General features: G+C 38.4%; 1 protein-coding gene across 2 annotated transcripts in view; it reads left to right on the top strand.

The window, feature by feature from the left end:
* The window catches only part of Frs2 (fibroblast growth factor receptor substrate 2), an 89,170-nt gene extending 70,565 nt beyond the window's left edge, over positions 1-18,605 (top strand). The window contains exons 3-8 of one of the 2 annotated variants that reach the window (XM_042698839.1): positions 4,941-5,031; positions 7,935-8,026; positions 9,935-10,121; positions 11,081-11,239; positions 11,908-12,071; positions 12,978-18,605. In XM_042698839.1, the coding sequence (XP_042554773.1) occupies positions 7,961-8,026; positions 9,935-10,121; positions 11,081-11,239; positions 11,908-12,071; positions 12,978-13,928 (1,527 nt within the window). In that variant the 5' untranslated portion in view covers positions 4,941-5,031; positions 7,935-7,960 and the 3' untranslated portion in view covers positions 13,929-18,605. Of the gene's footprint in view, positions 1-4,940; positions 5,032-7,934; positions 8,027-9,934; positions 10,122-11,080; positions 11,242-11,907; positions 12,072-12,977 lie in introns of both variants that reach the window. The other variant, XM_042698840.1, reaches the window with a different exon arrangement.
* The last annotated feature ends 2,915 nt before the right edge of the window (positions 18,606-21,520 follow it).

Below are 21,520 nucleotides of genomic sequence, written 5' to 3'. Positions count from 1 at the left end.
CACTTGAGCCAAAACACTACTTCCTATTTTCTGAGTGGTTTATTGGAGATCAGAGTCTCATGGACTTTCCTGCCTGCGCTGGCCTTGAACCAGGATCCTCAGATCTCAGCCTCTTGAGTAGGTAGAATTATAGGCATGAGCCACCAGCACCTGGCTCTATTATATATATATTTTTTATACACACAGACACACACATCTATGCAGACAATAAAAGGAAATTATGGAGTACCATTCTGTTGATAGCTTTAATGTAATTTAACTTGGCCATTAGCTGTGCATAATATTTAAGTATGTTTTCATGCTTCTAGCTGTATATATTTTTTTAATTTTTTTTTTTTTTGGTCTTGGGGCTTGAACTCTGGGCTTGGGCGCTGTCCCTCAGCTCTTCAGCTCAAGGCGAGTGCTCTACTGCTTGAGCCACAGTGCCACTTCCAGTTTTCTAGTGGTTTATTAGAGATAAGAGTCTCACGGACTTTCCTGCCTTGGCTGGCTTTGAACTGTGATCCTCAGATCTCAGCCTCCTGAGTAGCTAGGATTACAGGGGTGAGCCACCGGTGCCTGGCTTCTAGCTGTATATTCTGTCCTGGCTATGTTTAAACAATTTCTGTAGTATAAGTAAAATTCACACTTAGTGTAGTGAACATGAGAAAGCAAATATACTTTTCTTTCTTTCTTTCTTTTTTTTTGGGGGGGGGGGGGGAGGGTCCGGTCGTGGGGCCTGAACTCTGGGCCTGGGCGCTGTCCCTGAGCTCAAGGCTTGCACTCTACCACTTGAGCCACAGCGCCACTTCCAGCTTTTTTTTTTCTTCTTGCTTATGTGGTGCTGAGGAATCGAACCCAGGGCCTCATGCATGCAAGGCAAGCACTCTACCACTGAGCCACCTTCCCAACCCGCAAATATACTTTTCTAAGCACCAAATATATAGTCAGACTTGTGAACAAAGTTCAGTGTTCTTTTTGCTTGTCATTCTGCAGGAATCATCGGAATAATTTATGACAGCTATACTAAATTCATACAGTGCTTGTTATAAGGATGGTTCTTAAGTTCTAGGTTTTTCTGTGCTGATGGTATAAATGGCCCTTTGGAAGATAAAAGATGCGCTTTTCCTAGAGTGGTGATATAAAAATGTCATGTTTCTAAAAAATCTGTATGTGTTTCTAAGTATTTTTATAACCAAAATTTGTTTTTCTCAGTACCTATGAAACAGATGTCCTAATGTTATAAATGAGGAAATATAGACAGTATGTTATGTGTCATGATGAATTATTTATATATACATATTTATTTACTATGTGCTTACTGTATGGTAGGCATTGTTAAAGTTTTTTACGTATTAATAGAGGCCAGTGCTTTGGAGTCAGATTGGGATTTAAGCCTGGCTCTCCCTATGATTAACTGTTGGCCTGGAGTTACCTAACCTTTCCAAGCCTTGGGTTCCTCATTTAGACTACGAAAATAATGGTAATGTCTATCTTATAAGTTTGGTTTTTGGAATAATTAGATCATCCATGTGACTTTATGTCTATCTAGCCCATAGCAAGGAACTTTAAAATGAGTTTTTGGGGTTGGAGGCATGGCTCAGTTGATAGAGTGCTAGCCAATAACTAAAATGTCTGCTACTCTGAGTTTTGAGTCCCAGTCTTGACTCCCCTCACTTTGCTGCAACAAAAAATGGAGTGGTAGTTGACAGTATTTCTCAGCCTCTTGATATTTTCCTTGGTAAAATTGTGGTACTCTTTTTGAGTAATCATTACACGCGATGTATATCTACTTAATAGGAAAATGACATGATACAGCAAAAGAGCAATAGGTCTATTGCAACATCTCTTTCTTCCTTACTACCTCCAAATTACCTCTTGGTTCTTTTTTTTTTTTTTGGGTCCAGTCATGGGGCCTGAACTCTGGGCCTGGGCGCTGTCCCTCAGCTCTTCAGCTCAAGGCTAGCACTCTACCACTCGAGCCACAGCGCCACTTCCGGCTTTTTTCTTTTTTGCTTATGTGGTGCTGAGGAATCGAACCCAGGGCCTCAGGCATGCAAGGCAAGCGCTCTACCACTGAGCCATCTTCCCAGCCCTACCTCTTGGTTCTTAGTTGTCCAACAATGGGGAGAAGCCAAAGGGAGTTAAGAAAATCATGGAGAGTATTTGAGTCAAGTCCAGTCAGAGGCAGTACATACATGGTCCATTGACTTGTGTTTACACCAAAAGGGCTTTGGTGTGGCAGTTGTTTGGAACTCAGAATGTGTTTTCATGTAGAAAATATCCTTTGAATGAGGCACAAAAAGCTTTTAAATCCCCAATAACATCTGACATGCTGGATATTTGTAGTGAAAACAGTAAAAGCAAGGAAAAGCTCTATATTATTTTGGCCATGCTTAATAGAAAAAAATAATTAAACAATATACTAGTAAATACTGATCTTCAAAAAGAGGTCAGAAAATTTTATAGAGATCCAAACGGAGATCAAAGGCTTATACATTGGTACACCAATTCTGTTTACCTTCATTTTAAATTGTAGGGCTTTTTCTTGATTTTTGTTTTCAGTTGTAGTCCCATCCCTCTCCCTTTCTCCATCCCTTCTTCCTCTTTTTGGAGATACTGGTGAACTTAGGGCTTCACACTTGCAGGGCAAGCTGTCTTCTATGTGAGCCACATACCAGTTCTTTTTTCAGACTGTGAACCTCCTGTTAATGCATGCTACATTGCTAGGATGATAGGCTGGCATTACCATAACCAGCTGTTTATTTATATGGGGTCTTGCTAATTTTTTGTCCAGACTATCCCTAAACAGTCTGATCTCTACTCCTGAGTATCTAGGATTACAGACATGAGCTATTAGACTCCAACTGTTCTCATTTCTCTTAATCTCACTTACTGTCCTTTAGCTCAGAATAGAGTTGGAGAATGCCTATAAGTGAAATAAAGACAGATTTCCCAAGCTAATTGGCTAAAGCTTTTTTTTGGTTTTTTGTTTTTTTTGGATGAACCTAGGGCTTGAACTTAGGGCCTGAGCTCTGTCCTTGAGCCTCTCTGTGTTCAAGGCCAGTGCTCTACCACTTGAGCCACAGTGCTATTTCCTGCTTTTTCTGTTTATGTGGTATTGAGAAAGCGAACCCAGGGATTCATGCATGCTAAGCAAGCACTCTACCACTAAACCACATTCCCACCTCCTGCTAACGCTTTTAGGAGAGAAAGAGAGAGATGAATGAAGAGAATATATATTCAAATAAGATACTTTGTTTATGGTAGAATTAGCTTATCCCTGGGCAGTTTTACAAGACAGAGATGAAGCATGATAGGTGTACATCTCTTTCTGGTGCACAGAAGGAGTACTATAGAAGAGGAACTAGATTGCTACCCATCTTAAGTGAGATTGTAGCCACAATTCACGTGTGTAAGCAAGCATCTAGCATGATGATTATGTAAAATCCAGAATTGAAATAATTGTGTGCGGGTACGTGATTTTGGAAATGTTTGTTTTGTATATCCTACTTGTTAACTCTGGTTTTTGTATAGGTTGAAATGAGACTCTACCTGTAGCCTTTAACAATGCATGAGATAGCATAAACATTCAATAAGTATGAGTGTCTTTCTGTGTGACTGATTTTTTTCAGTTGTAAATAGACCAAAAAATTTCCAAATGTATATTGTAACTAGACTGTCTTGTGACACTGTGGAATGCTTTTCCTTATGCTCTATTTATATATTGCTAACTCTCATCTAGCTCTGGGGAATCTTATGAAATAGAAAACACAGCAGGTAGATTCTAAAGAGTGTTCTTCAGGATAAATAACAGTGAGGTTTAGGAAAACTCGCCAGGAGATTTAGTCTGCCCCTGGCTAAAATAATACTTTAGAACTGGAATGAAACTTTGGAGGTGGTTTAACCCCTCATTTTATAGCTGAGGACATGTGTAGCTTATGCCTGTAATTCTAGCTTCTCAGGAGGCTGAGATCTGAAGATGGTGGGTTGAAGCCAGCAGGAAAATCTGTGAGACTTTTTTTTTGGGTTGGTTGTGGGGCTTGAATTCTGGGCCTGGGTGCTGTCCTTGCACACTTCAGCTCAAGGCTAGCACTCTTCCACTTGAGCCACAGAGCCACTTCCAGTTTTCTGGTGGTTAACTGGAGATAAGAGTCTCATGGAACTTTCCTGCCTGGGCTGGCTTTGAACTGAGATCCTCAGATTTCAGCCTCCTGAGTAGCTATGATTAGCTAGGATTATAGGATGAGCCACTGGCACATGGCTGTGAGACTCTTCAGTTCACCACCAAAAAGCCAGAAGTAGAGCTATGGTTCAAACTGTGGCCTGCCTTGAGGGAAAAAGCTAAGTGACCGAGCCCAGACCCTAAGTTCAAGCCTTAGAACCAATATTAAAAAAATAAAAAAAATTTAGCCAGGTTTCAATGGCTCAAGCTTGTAATCCTATCTACTCAGGAGGCTGAGATCTGAGGATTGCTGTTTGAAGCCAGCCCAGACAAGAAAATTCACAAGAATGTTATCTTCAATTAACCACCAGAAAACTGGAAGTGGTGCTGTGGCTCCAAATGGTAGACTGCTAGCCTTGAGTGAAAAAGAGTTCAAGCCCTACAACCAGGGAGGGGGAAAAAAGTTGTACAGTGACATAGATATAGTGGAGAAGCCAGAAAGAAAGGCAGAACTTGAGACTATTGCTTTTTTACTTTTTATTTTAAAAAGGAATGGTAGATCCTATTTTAAAAGTTGATTTTATATATTTATATAATTTTATAATATATATATAAATATATGTTATATTTTTTATATAATTTTAAAGCATTATGTAGACCCTTTGAGTTGGTTTAAATGGATCAACTACTTCTACTTGATCAACTACTTCTACTTCTAGAAGTCTCATAAGGAAAATTCCTATCTTAAAAATAAACCAGAAATTCTTTTTAAATAATTTTTTTGTACAACTTCTAGGTTTCAGCAAACAAGGAAGCCATGGTATTTGAAATATTTGTGAACTCCTGATGCAGCAACAGAGACTAAGAATATTAATGGCCAGATCTAGGTAAGTTGGAATTTACTTAAAAAAAACTAACTCTGTGCCAGTGACTCATGCCTATAATCCTAGCTGTTCAGAAGGCTGAGATCTAAGGATTGAGATTTGAAGCTACTCTAGGCAGGAAAATCCTTGAGACTCATATCTCCAAGAAATCACCAAAAAGCTGGAAGTAGAGCTATGGAGCAGGTAGTAGAAGGTTAACTTTGAGTGAAAAAGCTCAGGGACAGTGCCCAGGCCCTGAGTTCAAGCCCCAGTACTGGCACCAAAAAAAAGGTGGGGGGGCGGGGGGGGAGGAGAACTTTAATTCCACAACTTAGGTTTTCAAGCTAAAGAGTTTAATGTTTTCTTATTTGCAGCCATTTTATCTCCTGATTTATTGACTCCTTCATTCCCAAAGAATAAGGACAGATGGCTTAAATCTTACCAAAAACAGTATTTACTAATGTAAAATATTCACCATACTTGTTGCACTGTCAGTCTTCCCAACTCTAGAAGCTTTTGTTCTTGAGTGTACTCCTAGGGAGAACTACTCTTCTGAGATAGTATAGGGCCACTAATATTTTTGCTGAGTTTTTGACTTAGAAGTACATGCTGAGATCATATGGCTTTTCATCAAGTCTTTAATTAGTGTATATTAGTGCATTTGATCTCAGATAATTCAAATGTAATTTCCAGATGCTAATCTGGTGGTCAAAAATGCAGAGTATCTATTCTTTTCCCCTGCCTAGGAATTTGTATTTTAGGAGGAGGGGACAGATATGGATGAACATTTTACATTTAAAAAAGCCTTCTGGGTTGGGGTTTTAGCTCAGTGGAAGAGTCTTGTTTGGCAAGTACAAGACCCTGAGTTTGGTGCTGAGCTTTGGGAAAGAGAGGGAGGAGCCTCCTGCCTGAAGCTAGTGGCTTACTTTTATAATCCTAACTACTCAGGAGGCTGAGAGCTGTGAATTGAGGTTCAAAGCCAGCTGGGACAGCTGGGACAATTAGCTATCAGAAAACCATAAGTGGAGCTGTTGCTCAAGTGGTAGAGCACTGGTCTTGAGCAAAAAAAGATCAGTACCCAGACCCTGAATGGGTACAAGCCCCAAGACTGGCACAAACAACAACAAAAGCCTCCCTTTAGCAGTTAGAAGATGAACCTGTTCCAGCAGCCTTATTTCCTCAAGCCAACTAACCCTATTACTCTATTCTTTAACTTATTAAAACTTTGGGCTCGGGGCTGGGAAGGTGGCTCAGTGGTAGAGCGCTTGCCTCGCATGCATGAGGCCCTGGGTTCGACTCTTCAGCACCACATAAGCAAAAAGAAAAAAGCCGGAAGTGGTGCTGTGGCTCAAGTGGTAGAGCACTAGCCTTGAGCTGAAGAGCTGAGGGACAGTGCCCAGGCCCAGAGTTCAGGCCCCACGACTGGACCCCCTCCAAAAAAACCCAAAAAACTTTGGGCTCCCCTCTCCCCCCATATTTTACTTTGGTAGCTGCCTTCTTCTTCCCTGACCAGGTCCAATAATCCTTCATTACCAACATCTTTTAATTTCCTTATCCTTTGAGCCTGTGCCAGTTGAACTGTCTTTCTTCTGGACTTCTAAGTACAGCTAATGAACTGTACAATGTTGGCCTGCATCCTCTGTTGAGTCTCATCACAGCCTATTTAATAATCCTATCACTTTTTCTTGGGTAACACCTTGGTCACAAATTCTATTAGTGTCTCCAGGTCCCTCATTTTGCAAATTTTACCTTTTGTATGTGTCCATCCTGGGGCTTGAACTCAGGGCCTGGGCACTGTCCTTTAGCCTTTTTGCTCAAGGCTGCTGTTCTACTTGAGCCACAGCCCTACTTCTAGCTTTTCTGAAGTTAATTGGAGATACAAATCTTAGGAACTTTCTTGCTTGGGCTGGCTTTGAACCTGGTTCTTCAGATCTCAGCCTCTGGGTGTCTAGGATTACAGGCAGCTAATTCCAAATTTCACATTCTAACCAGACTTAATGTTATGTTTCATAGCTCCTGTGCTTTTTCCCTCCCCATGTATTAAGGACCACAGTCATTCTGATTTTTTCCCTTGTTAGAAGTAATGCTTTGTCTGGGTGTTAGTAGGTCATTCCTGTAATCTTAGCTGCTCCGAAGGCTGAGATCTGAGGATTGTAGCTCAGAGCCAGGCCAGGCAGGATAGTTTATGAGACTCATAACTCTAGTCATCCACCAAAAAACCAGATGTTGAGACATGGCTCAAGTGGTGGGGCACACATTTTGAGAGAAAAAGCTAAGAACAGCAGTCAGGCCCTGAGTTTTAGCCCCAGGACAACACCCACCCCCAATCAGAAAAACAGATTTAAATAAACATGGTATATCAGGTCTGCCAGTATTCTGTGTTACATTACTCCTTGAAGTTTGAGTTGGCCTTACTCTTATTAATGTATTATTCTGAATTTGAAGTTGTATTATTTACTTATCAGCTCTTTTCTCACGGGGTAAATAAAGGATACTACAATGTAACAAAAATCTAAATACCTGTTAAACCAGCAGTTCAGCATCCTTTTGGCATTATTTTTTAAAGATGAATTCAGGAAATTCTTAATAAACCATAACACATTAATGCTTAGATTAACTGCTAAACAACTAGAAAGTAATTATTCAGATAGTATACACTAGATTGTAAGTGGAGTTTTTTTAAAGGTCACTTTAGGATAGGCATATCTTGTAATTAACTGGAAGTTTGAGATTATTGTGACATCTGCTTTGTAAAATTTATTGTTATCACTAAGTAAAGTTGATCCACTAGTGTATGAGATCTAGCTTCCAATTACTAATTTTCTGCATCAAAATATTATGGTTGTATTAGATGATTTGTAGTATTTCTGTTTTATACTTTTTGTGTCCTACATCTAGTAATTTTCTTCAAACTACTTTTCATGTAGTGATCACATGGTCTTCTGAAGAAGCCATGGGTAGCTGTTGTAGCTGTCCAGATAAAGATACTGTCCCAGATAGCCATCGGAACAAATTTAAGGTCAGTAAAACCAATTGAGCTATATATCTTATTGCCTAGGCAGATTCATTCCTTATGCTTTACTTAATATATCTTGCCTCTTTCTTTCCCTTTAGACCCCTTTGTCTCCTCTTTTTCTTTCCCTCTTTTACTTGAATAAATGATGACATTTGCTTCCTCACAGTATAGGATTATAGTAATCTATTTTCTATGACTATAATGAGATACTTGAGACTGTTAATAAAGAAAAGAGGTTTACTTAACTCATACTTTTGGAAGCTTAAACATCATCATTTCATGCATCATTTTCATAGTAGATAATATCTTGATGGTGGCAGCATGCACAAGAACTATTAATCCTATTTCAGGTAGAATCTGAAGAGTGACTGGATTGAGACACAGAGAACTGTGTTAATTCATTTCTAAAGGCATGCCCTAATGACCTAAGAACCTTATGCCCCACCCCTTAAAGGTCCCACCATCCCAGCATTGTTATGACTAAGCCTCCATCACATGAACTGTTGGGAAGACAAAACATTTGTTTGGTCCTTTGTATCCAAGTAATAATTGTAGTACCATCTCACTTTCATCATCACCTATTAGCTTTCTATTACTACAACAAATGCCTGAGACAAATCAACTTACATTGAGGAAAGGTTTATTTTGGTGCCCAGTTTGGAAGACTTCAGTTCATGGGCCATTGTTTTCATTGTTTGGGGTCTGTGGCAAGATAGTACACCATTGTGGAAGTATATGGAAGGGAAAAAAGGCACCATTTATGGCCAGGAGCCAGAAGAAGTGTCTGGGATCCCACTATAACCTTCAAAAAAACACCCCAAATACTTACCAATAGACCCATCTGTCTAGATTAAAGATTCTATCACCTCCCAGTACTTAGGCCTTTGGGGAACACTTAATATCCAGTTCATGAGACTACTTTTCAGCAATCATTATCATATATACCTAAATAATTCTGTTGTTTTGTTTTTGAGGCAGTCTCATTGTATATACTCCAGGATGGTCTGGAACATGCTATGTATAGCCCAGGCTGGCCACAAACTCCCAATTCTTGTGCCTCAGCCTCTTAAGTGCTAGTATTACAGACTTGAACTATCATGCTTGGCTTGATTTCCTAACTGTTCCCTACTTTCAGCAAACCTGTAATCCTTCATTTTGGTTGTCATCAAATTAATCTTCCTTTACCATTTATAAGCCTGTTTGTTAAAATAGGCAAAACACACCCATAGCAATTTAATGTCTCCTGATCCAACTTTAGTGTGCTGTAAGTCATAGCCTCCAGATCACATAAACTTATTGTGAATCATACCTCTGTTATTTCTCAACTTTGTGACCTTGGGCAAGTTACATTATCACTAAATCTATTTTATTTTGTACAGCAGAAACCTGAATTTTAGGATTAAGAGAATTATATGGGGGGAAATAAATGCAAATCATTTTGCCCTGCCCCAGGGGAGTAATAACTTCTCCATAAATCATAGCTTTTAGTCTTTAGCATTTTCTGAAGCTTAGCAATATAAGTCCTTTCCTTAACATGAACTCTGTGCCATTGTTAATTTTGTCTTTTTGAAAGGTGCCTTCTTTGTTCTATTTTAATATCCCATCTTCATATTGTATCCTACGTCTTGAATACCGGATTTTCCCTCATATCTGATTTCCTTTCAAAATTAATTATGCCCCTAATTTCTGTCTTCTGCATCCTCCATTGTGTTTATATGTCAAGTAATCATGCATAAGTTTATGATGTTGACTGTTTATATATCTTGCTTCTCCAATGGGAGTGCAAATTCCTTTTAGATATAAACTAGCTATTACACTCACAAATGAATAAGCGACTGACTGATTGAACTAATTTAGCATCTGCATTTTTCTGACAAATTGATGAAATCATTTCCATCTTCTTTTTTTAAGGTTATTAATGTAGATGATGATGGGAATGAGTTAGGTTCTGGCATAATGGAACTTACAGACACAGAACTGATTTTATATACCCGCAAGCGTGACTCAGTAAAATGGCACTACCTCTGCCTGCGCCGCTATGGCTATGACTCAAATCTCTTCTCTTTTGAAAGTGGGCGGAGGTGTCAAACTGGACAAGGTAAGTAAAGCCCTTGTCACCTCCAAATACCATTTGAAATATTGTTCTATCAGTCATCCTACATGCAGTTAAAATTAACATCTTGTCTGAAAGACACTTCCCAAAGAAGACAGGTAGTAAGAAAAGAGAAAATAAACTATGTACAATATTTGTTTATTAAGCACATTGTCTATGGCAGAAATTTTAACTTGTGTTAAACTTTAAGATTTTTAAATTAATTACTAGTATCATTACTTTGAACCCAAACATTGGAGTCAAACATTTTGTTTGTTTTCTTTTGTTACATACTAACTTGCATGGCCTTGAGTTTTTTTTTTTTTTTTTTTTTGGTCGGTCATGGGGCTTGAACTCTGGGCTTGGGCACTGTCCCTCAGCTCTTCAGCTCAAGGCGAGCGCTCTACCACTTGAGCTACAGCGCCACTTCCGGTTTTCTGGTGGTTTATTGGAGATAGGAGTCTCACGGTCTCTCCTGCCCGGGCTGGCTTTGAACCGCGATCCTCAGATCTCAGCCTCCTGGGTAGCTAGGATTACAGGCGTGAGCCACCAGCGCCCGGCTGGCCTTGAGTTTTATAAAAAGCAGACAGTAATATTTGTCTTACAGAATTATAACAATAGACAAGGCAGTAATTATATAGCTCCTAGTATGGGCTTGTTCAGTGGTAAATGGTTGCCTTGTTAGTGGTGAGTTGGATCCCCCTGCTATAAAAAGCAGACTAAAATAATTGTGCAAGTCCTGTTTATGTTTGTTTGGGGACCTTTTCCTTAGATAAATGGAAATTATTCTGTCAAATTTTGTCATTGTATTTGAAGCAAGAAGTATTATTTATCAGAAAATTATTTAAGGGGCCTTTCTGGTTTGTTGGGACATAACTACTTGACAGTTTTGGTCTTTGACATGTGTTCCTCTAGCTTTTGTAAGAGTATGGTTGCCATTTTTTCCATTTGGTTTCTATTTGTAGGAATTTTTGCTTTTAAATGTGCCCGTGCAGAAGAATTATTTAACATGTTGCAAGAAATTATGCAAAATAACAGCATAAATGTGGTAGAAGAGCCAGTTGTAGAAAGGAATAATCATCAGACAGAATTGGAAGTCCCTAGAACACCTCGAACACCTACAAGTAAGTAGCCAGTTTCCCTCTCATATTTGAAAGAGCAGACATACAGAAGCTATAGCTTATGGATATTTATAACAATACAGTTCACCATTGTAATAGACATATAACTGTTTTTGAAAAGTAGTCGATTATAGTTGTAAGTATTTTAAGTATTTTTTTTGGGGGGGGGGGGTCCAGTCGTGAGGCCCTGAACTCTGGGCCTGGGTACTGTCCCTCAGCTCAAGGCTAGCGCTCTACCACTTGAGCCACAACACCACTTCTGGCTTTTTTTCTTTTTGCTTATGTGGTGCTGGGGAATCGAACCCAGGGCCTCATGCATGCAAGGCAAGCACTCTACCACTGAGCCACCTTCCCAACCCCTATTTTAAGTATTTTTAATATGAGTACCCCATATTAATCTAGCGTATGGCTGAAGTACTAGGAATGTAGTTCAGTGTAGTTCAGTGATAAAGTGCTTGCCCAGCATGTTTAAGGCCCCTTCATCAACAATGGATGAAGAAATGAATAAATGAAATATGGTTGAGACTGTTGTTTGTATGTTAATTTCTGTATGTGTTGCCATGTTTGTCTTCCTTAATCCCCAGTGCAGATTAGATTCTTACTAATTTTGGTTTTCTCTTCCCTATTCCTGTATCCTGTCTTCCTTTGAAAACCAATAAACAAAAACTCAGCTCCGGGCTTTGCTGCTCAGAACTTACCTAATGGATATCCCCGGTATCCCTCATTTGGAGATGCTTCGTCCCATCCTTCAAGCAGACATCCTTCTGTGGGAAGTGCTCGCTTACCTTCAGTTGGTGAAGAATCTACACATCCTTTGCTTGTGGCTGAGGAACAAGTATGCGTATGTTTCTGTATAACAGTAATAGTGATTTTATGGAGTTAGAGTATTACTGTGTTAATACTTGAAGGTTTAATTCAGTTTGATTTCTAACTTACACTGTATATTACTTTTGTGTTGGGCAATTAAGGAAATAGTATGCATTTTCTGGCATATAGTCAAATCTATAAAATTTTATGTATATACTTCCAAACACTTTTATTTTTTCTCTCCATACTACCACTGAGCTCTTCTAATCTTGTATGTGGCATTTGTATATATACACTTCACAGAACTCTTAAACAGGGGTTTTCTGTTCATACAGTGAAATCAGTAAATGATAAAATGATAAAAATGTGTCTTTTCAGTACATAGTTCTCAATCATATTTTAATGCACTGATGAAAATTTCTAGAACAGAAAAGACAATCTCAATTTTATTCTTGATTTTTTAGTTTCAGAATGTTGTTCATGTCCCAACAATTATTATTTTAAAGTAGTTATTCTTGTAATCCTAACCACTCGAAACTGAGATCTGAGAATTGCAGCTCAAAGTCAGCCTGGAAACTCTAATCTCTCATTAACCAACAAAAAGTCAGAAGTGAAAATGTGACTAAAGTAATGGAGTGCCAGCCTAAAGTAAAAAAGCCAACTAAAAGCTGGAAGCCCTGAGTTGATGCCTGGTACCAGCACAGGAAGGGGGAAAAGAGTTTATAAAATTAACTGATAGAAACTGGGAGTGGTTAATGTCCCTGAAATCCTAACACCTGGAAGAGGCAGGCAGGTAGATCATGAGTGAGACCAGCCTAGGCAGTGATATACTATCTCAAAAATCCAAAAGCAAAAAATAAAATAAAGGTAACTGGTGTGGTTACGCTAATTTTGTTTTTAAAACAAGTTACTGATTGACTCTGTTTCATTTTAGGTACATACCTATGTTAACACCACAGGTGTGCAAGAAGAGCGGAAAAATCGTGCAAGTGTACATGTCCCATTGGAGTCAAGGGTTTCTAATGCTGAAAGCAACACACCAAAAGAAGAACCAAGTAGTATTGAAGACAGGGACCCTCAAATTCTCCTTGAACCTGAAGGAGTCAAATTTGTTTTAGGACCAACCCCTGTTCAGAAGCAATTAATGGAAAAAGAGAAACTGGAGCAACTTGGAAGAGATCAAGTTAGTGGAAGTGGTGCAAACAATACAGAATGGGACACTGGCTATGACAGTGATGAACGAAGAGACACACCCTCTGTTAACAAACTGGTATATGAAAATATAAATGGGCTATCTATCCCTAGTGCCTCAGGGGTCCGGAGGGGTCGTCTGACATCCACCAGTACTTCAGATACCCAGAATATCAACAACTCAGCTCAGAGAAGAACTGCATTATTAAACTATGAAAATTTACCATCCTTGCCTCCTGTTTGGGAAGCTCGCAAGCTAAGTAGAGATGAGGATGACACTTTAGGACCAAAGACCCCGTCTCTAAACGGCTATCATAATAATCTCGATCCAATGCATAACTATGTAAATACAGAGAATGTATCTGTGCCAGCAAGTGCTCACAAAATAGACTATTCACGGCGTCGGGACTGTACACCAACAGTCTTTAACTTTGATATCAGACGCCCGAGTTTAGAACACAGGCAGCTTAATTACATACAGGTTGACTTGGAAGGTGGCAGTGACTCTGACAACCCTCAGACTCCAAAAACGCCTACCACTCCCCTTCCACAAACGCCTACCAGGCGTACAGAGCTGTATGCTGTGATAGACATCGAGAGAACTGCTGCCATGTCAAATTTGCAGAAAGCCCTTCCACGTGATGATGGTACGTCTAGGAAAACTAGACATAATAGTACTGATCTGCCTATGTGAGCCTGGAAAGCATCATGTTGTTTGCACCTTTGTGAAGTTCGAAAGATGAAGATGCAAGTGCTTCATTTTCATTGCTACACTAACTCCTTTTATAGACTTCCAAAAAATTTTCTGAATATTTCATGAGCATCTTTAATTAAAGGGAATTAATGTAGAGCAGGTACTCCTTAACACTAATTTCATTATATACTACTCATTACTGTATAGCAGCATTTCCATTTTCACAGTGCCTATTTAAGATGAGAGTTGAAAAGTGAATGACATGCTGGTTGACTTTCATTCAATATTCTAGACTTATACATACCTTTCATGTCTAAGTCATGGTTAGCATTTCAAACCTTTTCTAAAGCCTCTTGGTGATGTATATTGCTAAAAGATAAGTCTAGGCTTTGAAAGTAATACTTGTAGATTCATTCTTTGCAGTATGTGGTCTCCAGCATGTAACATGAGGAATCCTTTATTTCATTAAGTAAAGGCTTTTTGACTTGAGCCAAAACACATGTAAAAGAAACAGAAAAAATTACATCTTTATACCAGTCAGCTCCTTAGCCTTCAGTGTTATTGGAAAGAGTCCTATGTCATGAAGACAGTTTGCTATTGGCATGTTGAAAGGCAGGCAGGCAGGCAGGAGACAAGATTTTGTTTACTCATCTCATGATGTCATTTGAAGGGCATATGTAGATATGTTACTCAGAATTACAATAGGAATCAGTCTCAGGTCACTTTACCCAAAAACATTTGAAAATTGAAACCATGATATCTTGACATTTCTCTCCTATAGTTTATGGTCATCACATTGTTTTCTGGAGGCATTTGTGCCATAGGTTCCCATTTACCTTTAGTTTTTTTTTTTTTTTGGTGTTTGGGTTGTCTTATTTTGATACTTCATGTCTTTTTCAACTGAAGATGTTTAAGTTTGTATATAGTTTTTAAATTGGATTATATGTTCATTGTTAGTTTGCATTTTTGTCCAGTTATGGTTTTGAAGGTTCATTTGGAACTTACTGTTATTCTTTAACAGGGTTGCCCTTGTCCAGTATTTATTTATATGCTGTTTACTTTTCAAGTTGATAAGATAGACTCTCAATTTAAAATTTCACTTGTGTCCATAGGTGATCTGTTTAGTAGCTGAGAAAATGAAACAAAACAATACTTTTCACATGCGAAGTTCCCTAAAGGTACTGTTTTTTTTCCTGTGGGCACTCTCCCCAGCACTTTAGCAGGGATTTCCTCAGCAACATGGCTGTAGTCATACTCTGCCCACTCTAGTGTTCTTTGGCTCTGCTGTCCTTTCTCTTATGACTGGATCTTGGACTATCTTCTGATTTCAGTGAAATGTTAAATTGTTACCAGCATGGCAGGTACCGTAGAAGTCTTGTAGTACTGAGATCGTGTCATATTTTAGGGTCTAAAATGCACTGAAGTTTGTGTAAACTGATGACAGTTCAGATGTTGAATTCTTGGAAAAATCAAGAATGTTTGAAATTCCAACACTAAGAAGGTTAGGTAACTTTGCAAAAAAATATTTTAGTTTTTTCTAAATATGAGGAAGATTGACATTATGATCTGGATCTACCAGATGTGACTAGGTTACTTTAATGTGAAAATGTTTTAGTCATATAATATCCAATTTATTCAATAAATAACCTAGTCCTAGGACCAGTGAATGGATTAGCAGGATGGAAGAGTGGGACCATTATAAAAAATAAATAATTGCAAGTGTCTTGATCATTTTCAGTGCCATTGGTTTATTAGCATAGCAGAATTTTCTGACACTCCCCTCCTTCCCCGCTGTGAACCTGGTGCTTTCTAAAGTGTTTGCTGTTCTCTTAAAAAGAGCAGTGGTGTAGATGTTCAGTTTCCTAATGCAGTTTGCAGTTTCAATGTTTAATATATTGTTCTATTTAGCCTTTCTTCTGAGTAGATTGCTAATTGTGCCAAATTTCTGTAATGGTTTTTGTATTGTGGAAAGAATAATATTGATGGATTCAATGCACATGGTTATCTTTGTAATAAGCAGTCAAAGCAGAATATTAATCTCCAAATGAAAGGGCTGATCTGTTTATTCATTTGGGAGGTTGTATACTTTATTCTTTCCCTCAATCCTTTTCCCCTTTTCCTCCAGATTCTACTTTTTATATTTTTTAGGTAACTAATTATAATCAATATAGTTTATATGTTAAATACTTTTGTGGTTTAAAAATGAAAATGGGACCAATTTATCTGCTAAGAATTTGATTTTGAGGTACTGTAGATTATTAGGAGGAAATATACATCTGGTGTTAATTTCTAGATGTCTTCTGGAAATCACCTTTGTTCTAATTTAATAAACAAAGTCATTTAGAATACTACTTGTCCTCTGTGTGGGCATTAAACCTTGTCCAGAAAGAATGTACCTTTTATTAGGTACATTTTAGAATGAGATATTTTATTGGTACATAATTGTGTCCTAGTGTTTCAGAAAATCTGAGACAAGCCTAATTTTAGATAATCAGTTCTGTTCTTAGACCATTTTACCTACTTTGGGTTTTGGAAATAGAATCATGCTCATATTTTCCCCCCAAATAAATACATTCCTCTTTTATCTATGTGGTTCATAACATCTATCCCAGACCAGAGTTGGAAACTGATATTATATATGTTCTTCCTCAGTGTTTTATTTCTCAGTTTCATCTTCCTTTAAAAAATGAAAATATGGTGCCTTCCCTCCCTCCAGGAAGATTGGCAGAGTTCCTTTTATTTACTGTTGCTGTGGAGTGATGAGATATGCACTTTACTCTTGAAGACTCAGCAAAAGGCTTTTTCACTTCCCAGTACATCCAGACTAGATCACATTAGAAAATTTGCCAAGCAAGGTTTTTTTTATAGATTTAATGTTGACTCCCTCCCCATACAATGTTATAAAAATAAGTCAAGCTGGTGTTTATCTTCCAACCCCTCCCCCGAAATCTGTGGCACAGCATATAAAAATGTACCTCAGTAATGTTCTATTAAAAATGGGACAGGGGCCTTATGTTTTCCTAATTTCCCAATTATGTGCCACCATGTATTTACCTAAAGGTAAGGTTTTAGCAAGCTAAAAGTACTTCTCAGTTCCCTCTGTACTGTCCTCTAACTCAGAACACCCAAACGTTTTGTGCAATGTGTAATGTGTATGTATAAATAAATATATTCTTGAAATAGACATACCATTAGCGACATCATTCAGAAGTAACTGATCTATACTGGCATCTCATTCATATTTGATGTGTGAGTATAAGGTACTATTACATTGATGTTTGCCAAATCTGAATAAAGGCATTGGTACGAAATTACAGAATGTATAGAAAATGTTTTGGCTTGAAATATTAACATGTTTTATGACATCCCACAATGTACTCTGTCCAAACCAGCACCCTCTCCTTTTTTCTATTCTTTACATCCCTGTTCCCCATCTCTGCTTCCTCATTTTTTGGGGGTAGAACACAATTCTTTCGTAGCATCACTAGAACTATTAATTCTCTGACAGTTGAACAATTATAGTATGCAACATACTGGTATTAATAGTACAGTAGTCACCAGTGTGCCACAGTTGCATTAGTCAATGCAAAACACATTTTATAAGAGACAAATCTTACGTTACATTTTATTTTCATCTAGTTGTATAATATTGTAAGATTATTGTATGTCCTAATTGCATTATAAATGTTTTTTTCCTACATAAAGGCATAAATATAGCATCTTTGTATAAAGGTAGCTAATTAGATTTTAATTTTTCTTTCATAAAAATTGTCTTAACAGTGGGATTACCTTACCAAATTGTATAAGAAATAGGAATCTTGCCCTTAATGGTTGCTTTTATAAACATTCCATGGAAGTGATACTGCATAAATTGGGTTTTAATGCTGTTTCATATCAGCATTTTAAATTTGGTTCACAACCTTAATTCTGGCAAAAACTTAACCACTGTTAACTAAAATGAAACCTTGTTGTATATGTAACAGCACTGTTTTTGCCCTCTGTCCTTCTCCACCTTTCGTTCTTTATTCCTATCAGTGCCAACTTCGTACATTTTGTAGCATGGCAATAAAATATAACTTTTACACTAAGGCCGAGTGTGGCTTTTTGGAGGACATGGGGATGGGAGGTTTGCCCCCAGTAGTCCTCAATATATAACTTCTTGCCATATAAGCCATGTCGTCAGGCAGAAGTTGTACATGATGTAAACAAGCTTTTTGAGGACAAGTGTGAATGTGCTTTTAAGCTTAATTTTTGTCATAAAAATATAACTAATTTTTTTATCTTTGGAAAAGTTAGAGTTCTTGAAGTACAAACCTTTATTAACTGGAGTACTTAAAGAATAAGCTAATTGAATTTTGTTCAACAAGGGCTAAGCAACACATTTTTAAAATCCTTATTTATTGTAGAGTATTATTAGTATACTTTACTGTCCTAAAATATGTAAAATATGGTTTAATCTTAGATGATGTAGCATCTTGCAATGCCTTACTGTTGTCATTCTGGTATAAATATCTATGATGAGGTACTCAACTTGATACTGGAAACTGAGCTGACTATACATTGACTTTAAGCATTCATGGAAAAACTGCTTTGTTGAATAAAACCTAATCAGTTTTTATGGTCACTTTCCCCTTATTGCCAAAAGTAGATTGCAATAAAAGTTTGGTTGGATACCTATTTAAAGCTTTCCTGTATTTCTATTTCATATATTGTCTGAAACTTTATGTTGAAAGTTTTATCTTTCTTAGTCTTACATCACTGCTTCCATTTTCACGTGGGCTTCTGTTACGCTAAAAATTATGTGTTTACTTGACATACTTTCTCAGTTTTATCATTCTAGTAGTTCTCAGCTCTGACATTCCAACTTGATTTTTGCCACTGAATGAATGAGTTTGCTGAATGTAATTGAGGTGGCTCCAAGATAGAGACTGTTTAAACCATCTAAGGATAGTTCATTGATTTGAGTACTTACTACATTCCAGACCCTATGAAAACACTTGAATTGGTTATGATATGGTAGCCGAGACTGCATTTTGGAAAACCGGAACATTCCTTCTAGACTTTAGAAACTTGCTTGGATTATGTAGTTTTCCTTTGAAGCTCTTCTGAGGACAGTAACTATTCACACATTCTTTTCTGGGCCTGGGTGCTGTCCCTCAGCTCTTCAGCTCAAGGCTAGCACTCTACCATTTGAGCCACAGTGCCACTTCCAGCTTTTTTTTTTCTGCTTATGTGGTGCTGAGGAATTGAACCCAGGGCCTCATGCATGCAAGGCAAGCGCTCTACCACTGAGCCACCTTCCCAGCCCCTCACACATTCTTATTAACAAATGAGCATGAGCAAGACTCTGAGCTAGTCATCAAGATAACAGACTTTGTTCTCAAAAAAATTGATAGTTGAACCAGCCCTTCTAGTAGGGGTAATATATTTTCACCTTAGAGAATTAAGCCTTAAAGGCATATTATTACATTATGAGGTAATTTCTTTCTGATACTTTTAGAATAGTAATAGTATGTACACTTTAGGAAAAGCAAGGTAATTGTCACCTTTTAAAAAAATTTCAAGCCTGGTGCTGGTGGCTCATGCCTCTATAATCCTAGCTACTCAGGAGGCTGAGATCTGAGGATCATGGTTCAAAGCCAGGCGGGGCAGAAAAGTACCCATGGGAATCTTACCTCCAGTGAACCCCTCAAAGTGGAAGTGGTATCATGGCTCAAGTGGCAGAAACACTAGCCTTGAGCACAGGGACAGCACTCAGGCCCTGAGCTCAAGCCCCACAACTAACTAAAATATATATATATATATATATATATATATATATATATATATATATATATATATATATATATATAAAATAAATTGATATTCTAGACTACATTATGAGCAAGTTGTCCAGCCATGTCATCAAAACTTTGTGGAACATGGCAACTTCAGGACAGGAGATCTAGGATTCCTGTTCTCTTCCAAACAATTTATAGTAGTGTTATTTATTTTTTGGCCGGTAGTGGGGCCTGAACTTTAGGCCTGAGCCCTATCCCTCAGCTCTTTAGCTCAAGGCTAGCGCTCTACCAACTGAGCCACAGCACTACTTCAGGCTTTTTCTGCTTATTGAACCCAGGGCCTCATGCATGCAAGGCAAGCACTCTAACACTGAGCCACCTTCCTAGCCCCTCTTAATCATTTTTATAGTCTCAGGGTCCACATTTTTTTTTAAGTTTCTCTCCTACCCACCACTACCACCACCACCAGAGGGCCATTTTTAGCCTAGTGTAGAACCACTGGAGCTAGAAGGTAGCTGTAAGCACTAACAGAATCAACAGTAGCAGCTCTGTAATTCAAAACAGTGTTGTCTTGCTTGAATACTGGTAAATTCTTTTCCTAGAAATTGGAATTTTGAATTGTGTACTGATTTAACAATTACCAAGCATTTTCACACATTATCCTATGCTAATGTTGATTCTGACTTTAATTTCTAAGACTCAAGTGTCATGTTCTCACTGAAAAACTTCACCAGAGGATTGTCAGAATTGGATGTGATACTTGGATGTTAGTAAGTTTTCCAGCATTCTCACTACTGCCTGAACAGTAAGTCTGGACTTTGGAAGTGGACTTCTGGCTTCCATGCCCCAGTAATTGTTGGGTCTTGAAGACCCAAACCTTAACTACTCTGGTTGTTATTTCAATTAGGGCCGTAACCCCCTCCCTTTCCCCAAGTCACCTCTAGCTATCAATGTTATGCCACAATGCTTTCCATAGTATGCCAAGTGCACTCAGCCCTAAGCCACAGTGTTTAAAAAAGCTTTTTGGAATGATAGCCTGAATGGAGGGCTTACTATATAGTTCAGGGCACTGCTCTAAGCAATTCCCTCTGACTTATGGTTTTGTGAGATATCTCCGTTTTACATAGGAAATTGAGGCACAGAGGTGATGTAACTAGAAATTGACCAAAAAGCCAACTGACCTAGGCCAATAAATACAGAAAAAGGGTATCAAAGGGTCACAAGACTCCTTAATAGAAATAAAAACTTAGGGGCAATGAGGAGGGGAAATGAGCAAGGAGAGTCTACTGGAACATTGACTCCCACCCCTCACCACCACCTTAGACCTTGAAACAAACGCACTTAATACCAATTGCTGTGCAATTTATAAAGAGCTATGAGATAGGTTTTTGGTAAATTTGATAAATTCAGATAATTGGTCACTCTGAAACAGCTCTCAATGAAGGATTGGTTCAAAGAGCTCACGAAATCTATTAAGAGCACAACACTAGTATTTTTTTTTTTTTAAACTGAAGTTCAAACCCATGCAGCCTGGTTCCAGAAACTTTTATTGTGGAGAAGCACCCACGGAAGAAGTGAAGGAAGAAGAGTCAAACACTGCAGTGGAGCGTCCTGTCTGGTGCGGCTACTTGCCGGTAATTCGAAGCTGTCACTTCCCAACTCTCGGGAGACTGAGGAGATCTCAAGTTCAACGCTAGCCTGGGCGATATAATTAGACCGGATCTCACGGAGAAAGGACACACGGGAGTCCCGTCGTCGGAGGCAAGATGGCAGATCCGGCCCCCGCCCACAGGCCTGTATCTTCACCCCAAC

This window comes from Dipodomys spectabilis, unplaced genomic scaffold (genome assembly GCF_019054845.1).
Source record: "Dipodomys spectabilis isolate Male_0828 unplaced genomic scaffold, ASM1905484v1 ptg000234l, whole genome shotgun sequence".
Classification (NCBI taxonomy): Eukaryota; Metazoa; Chordata; class Mammalia; order Rodentia; family Heteromyidae; genus Dipodomys; species Dipodomys spectabilis.
This window is presented reverse-complemented; position numbering and strand designations above follow the sequence as displayed.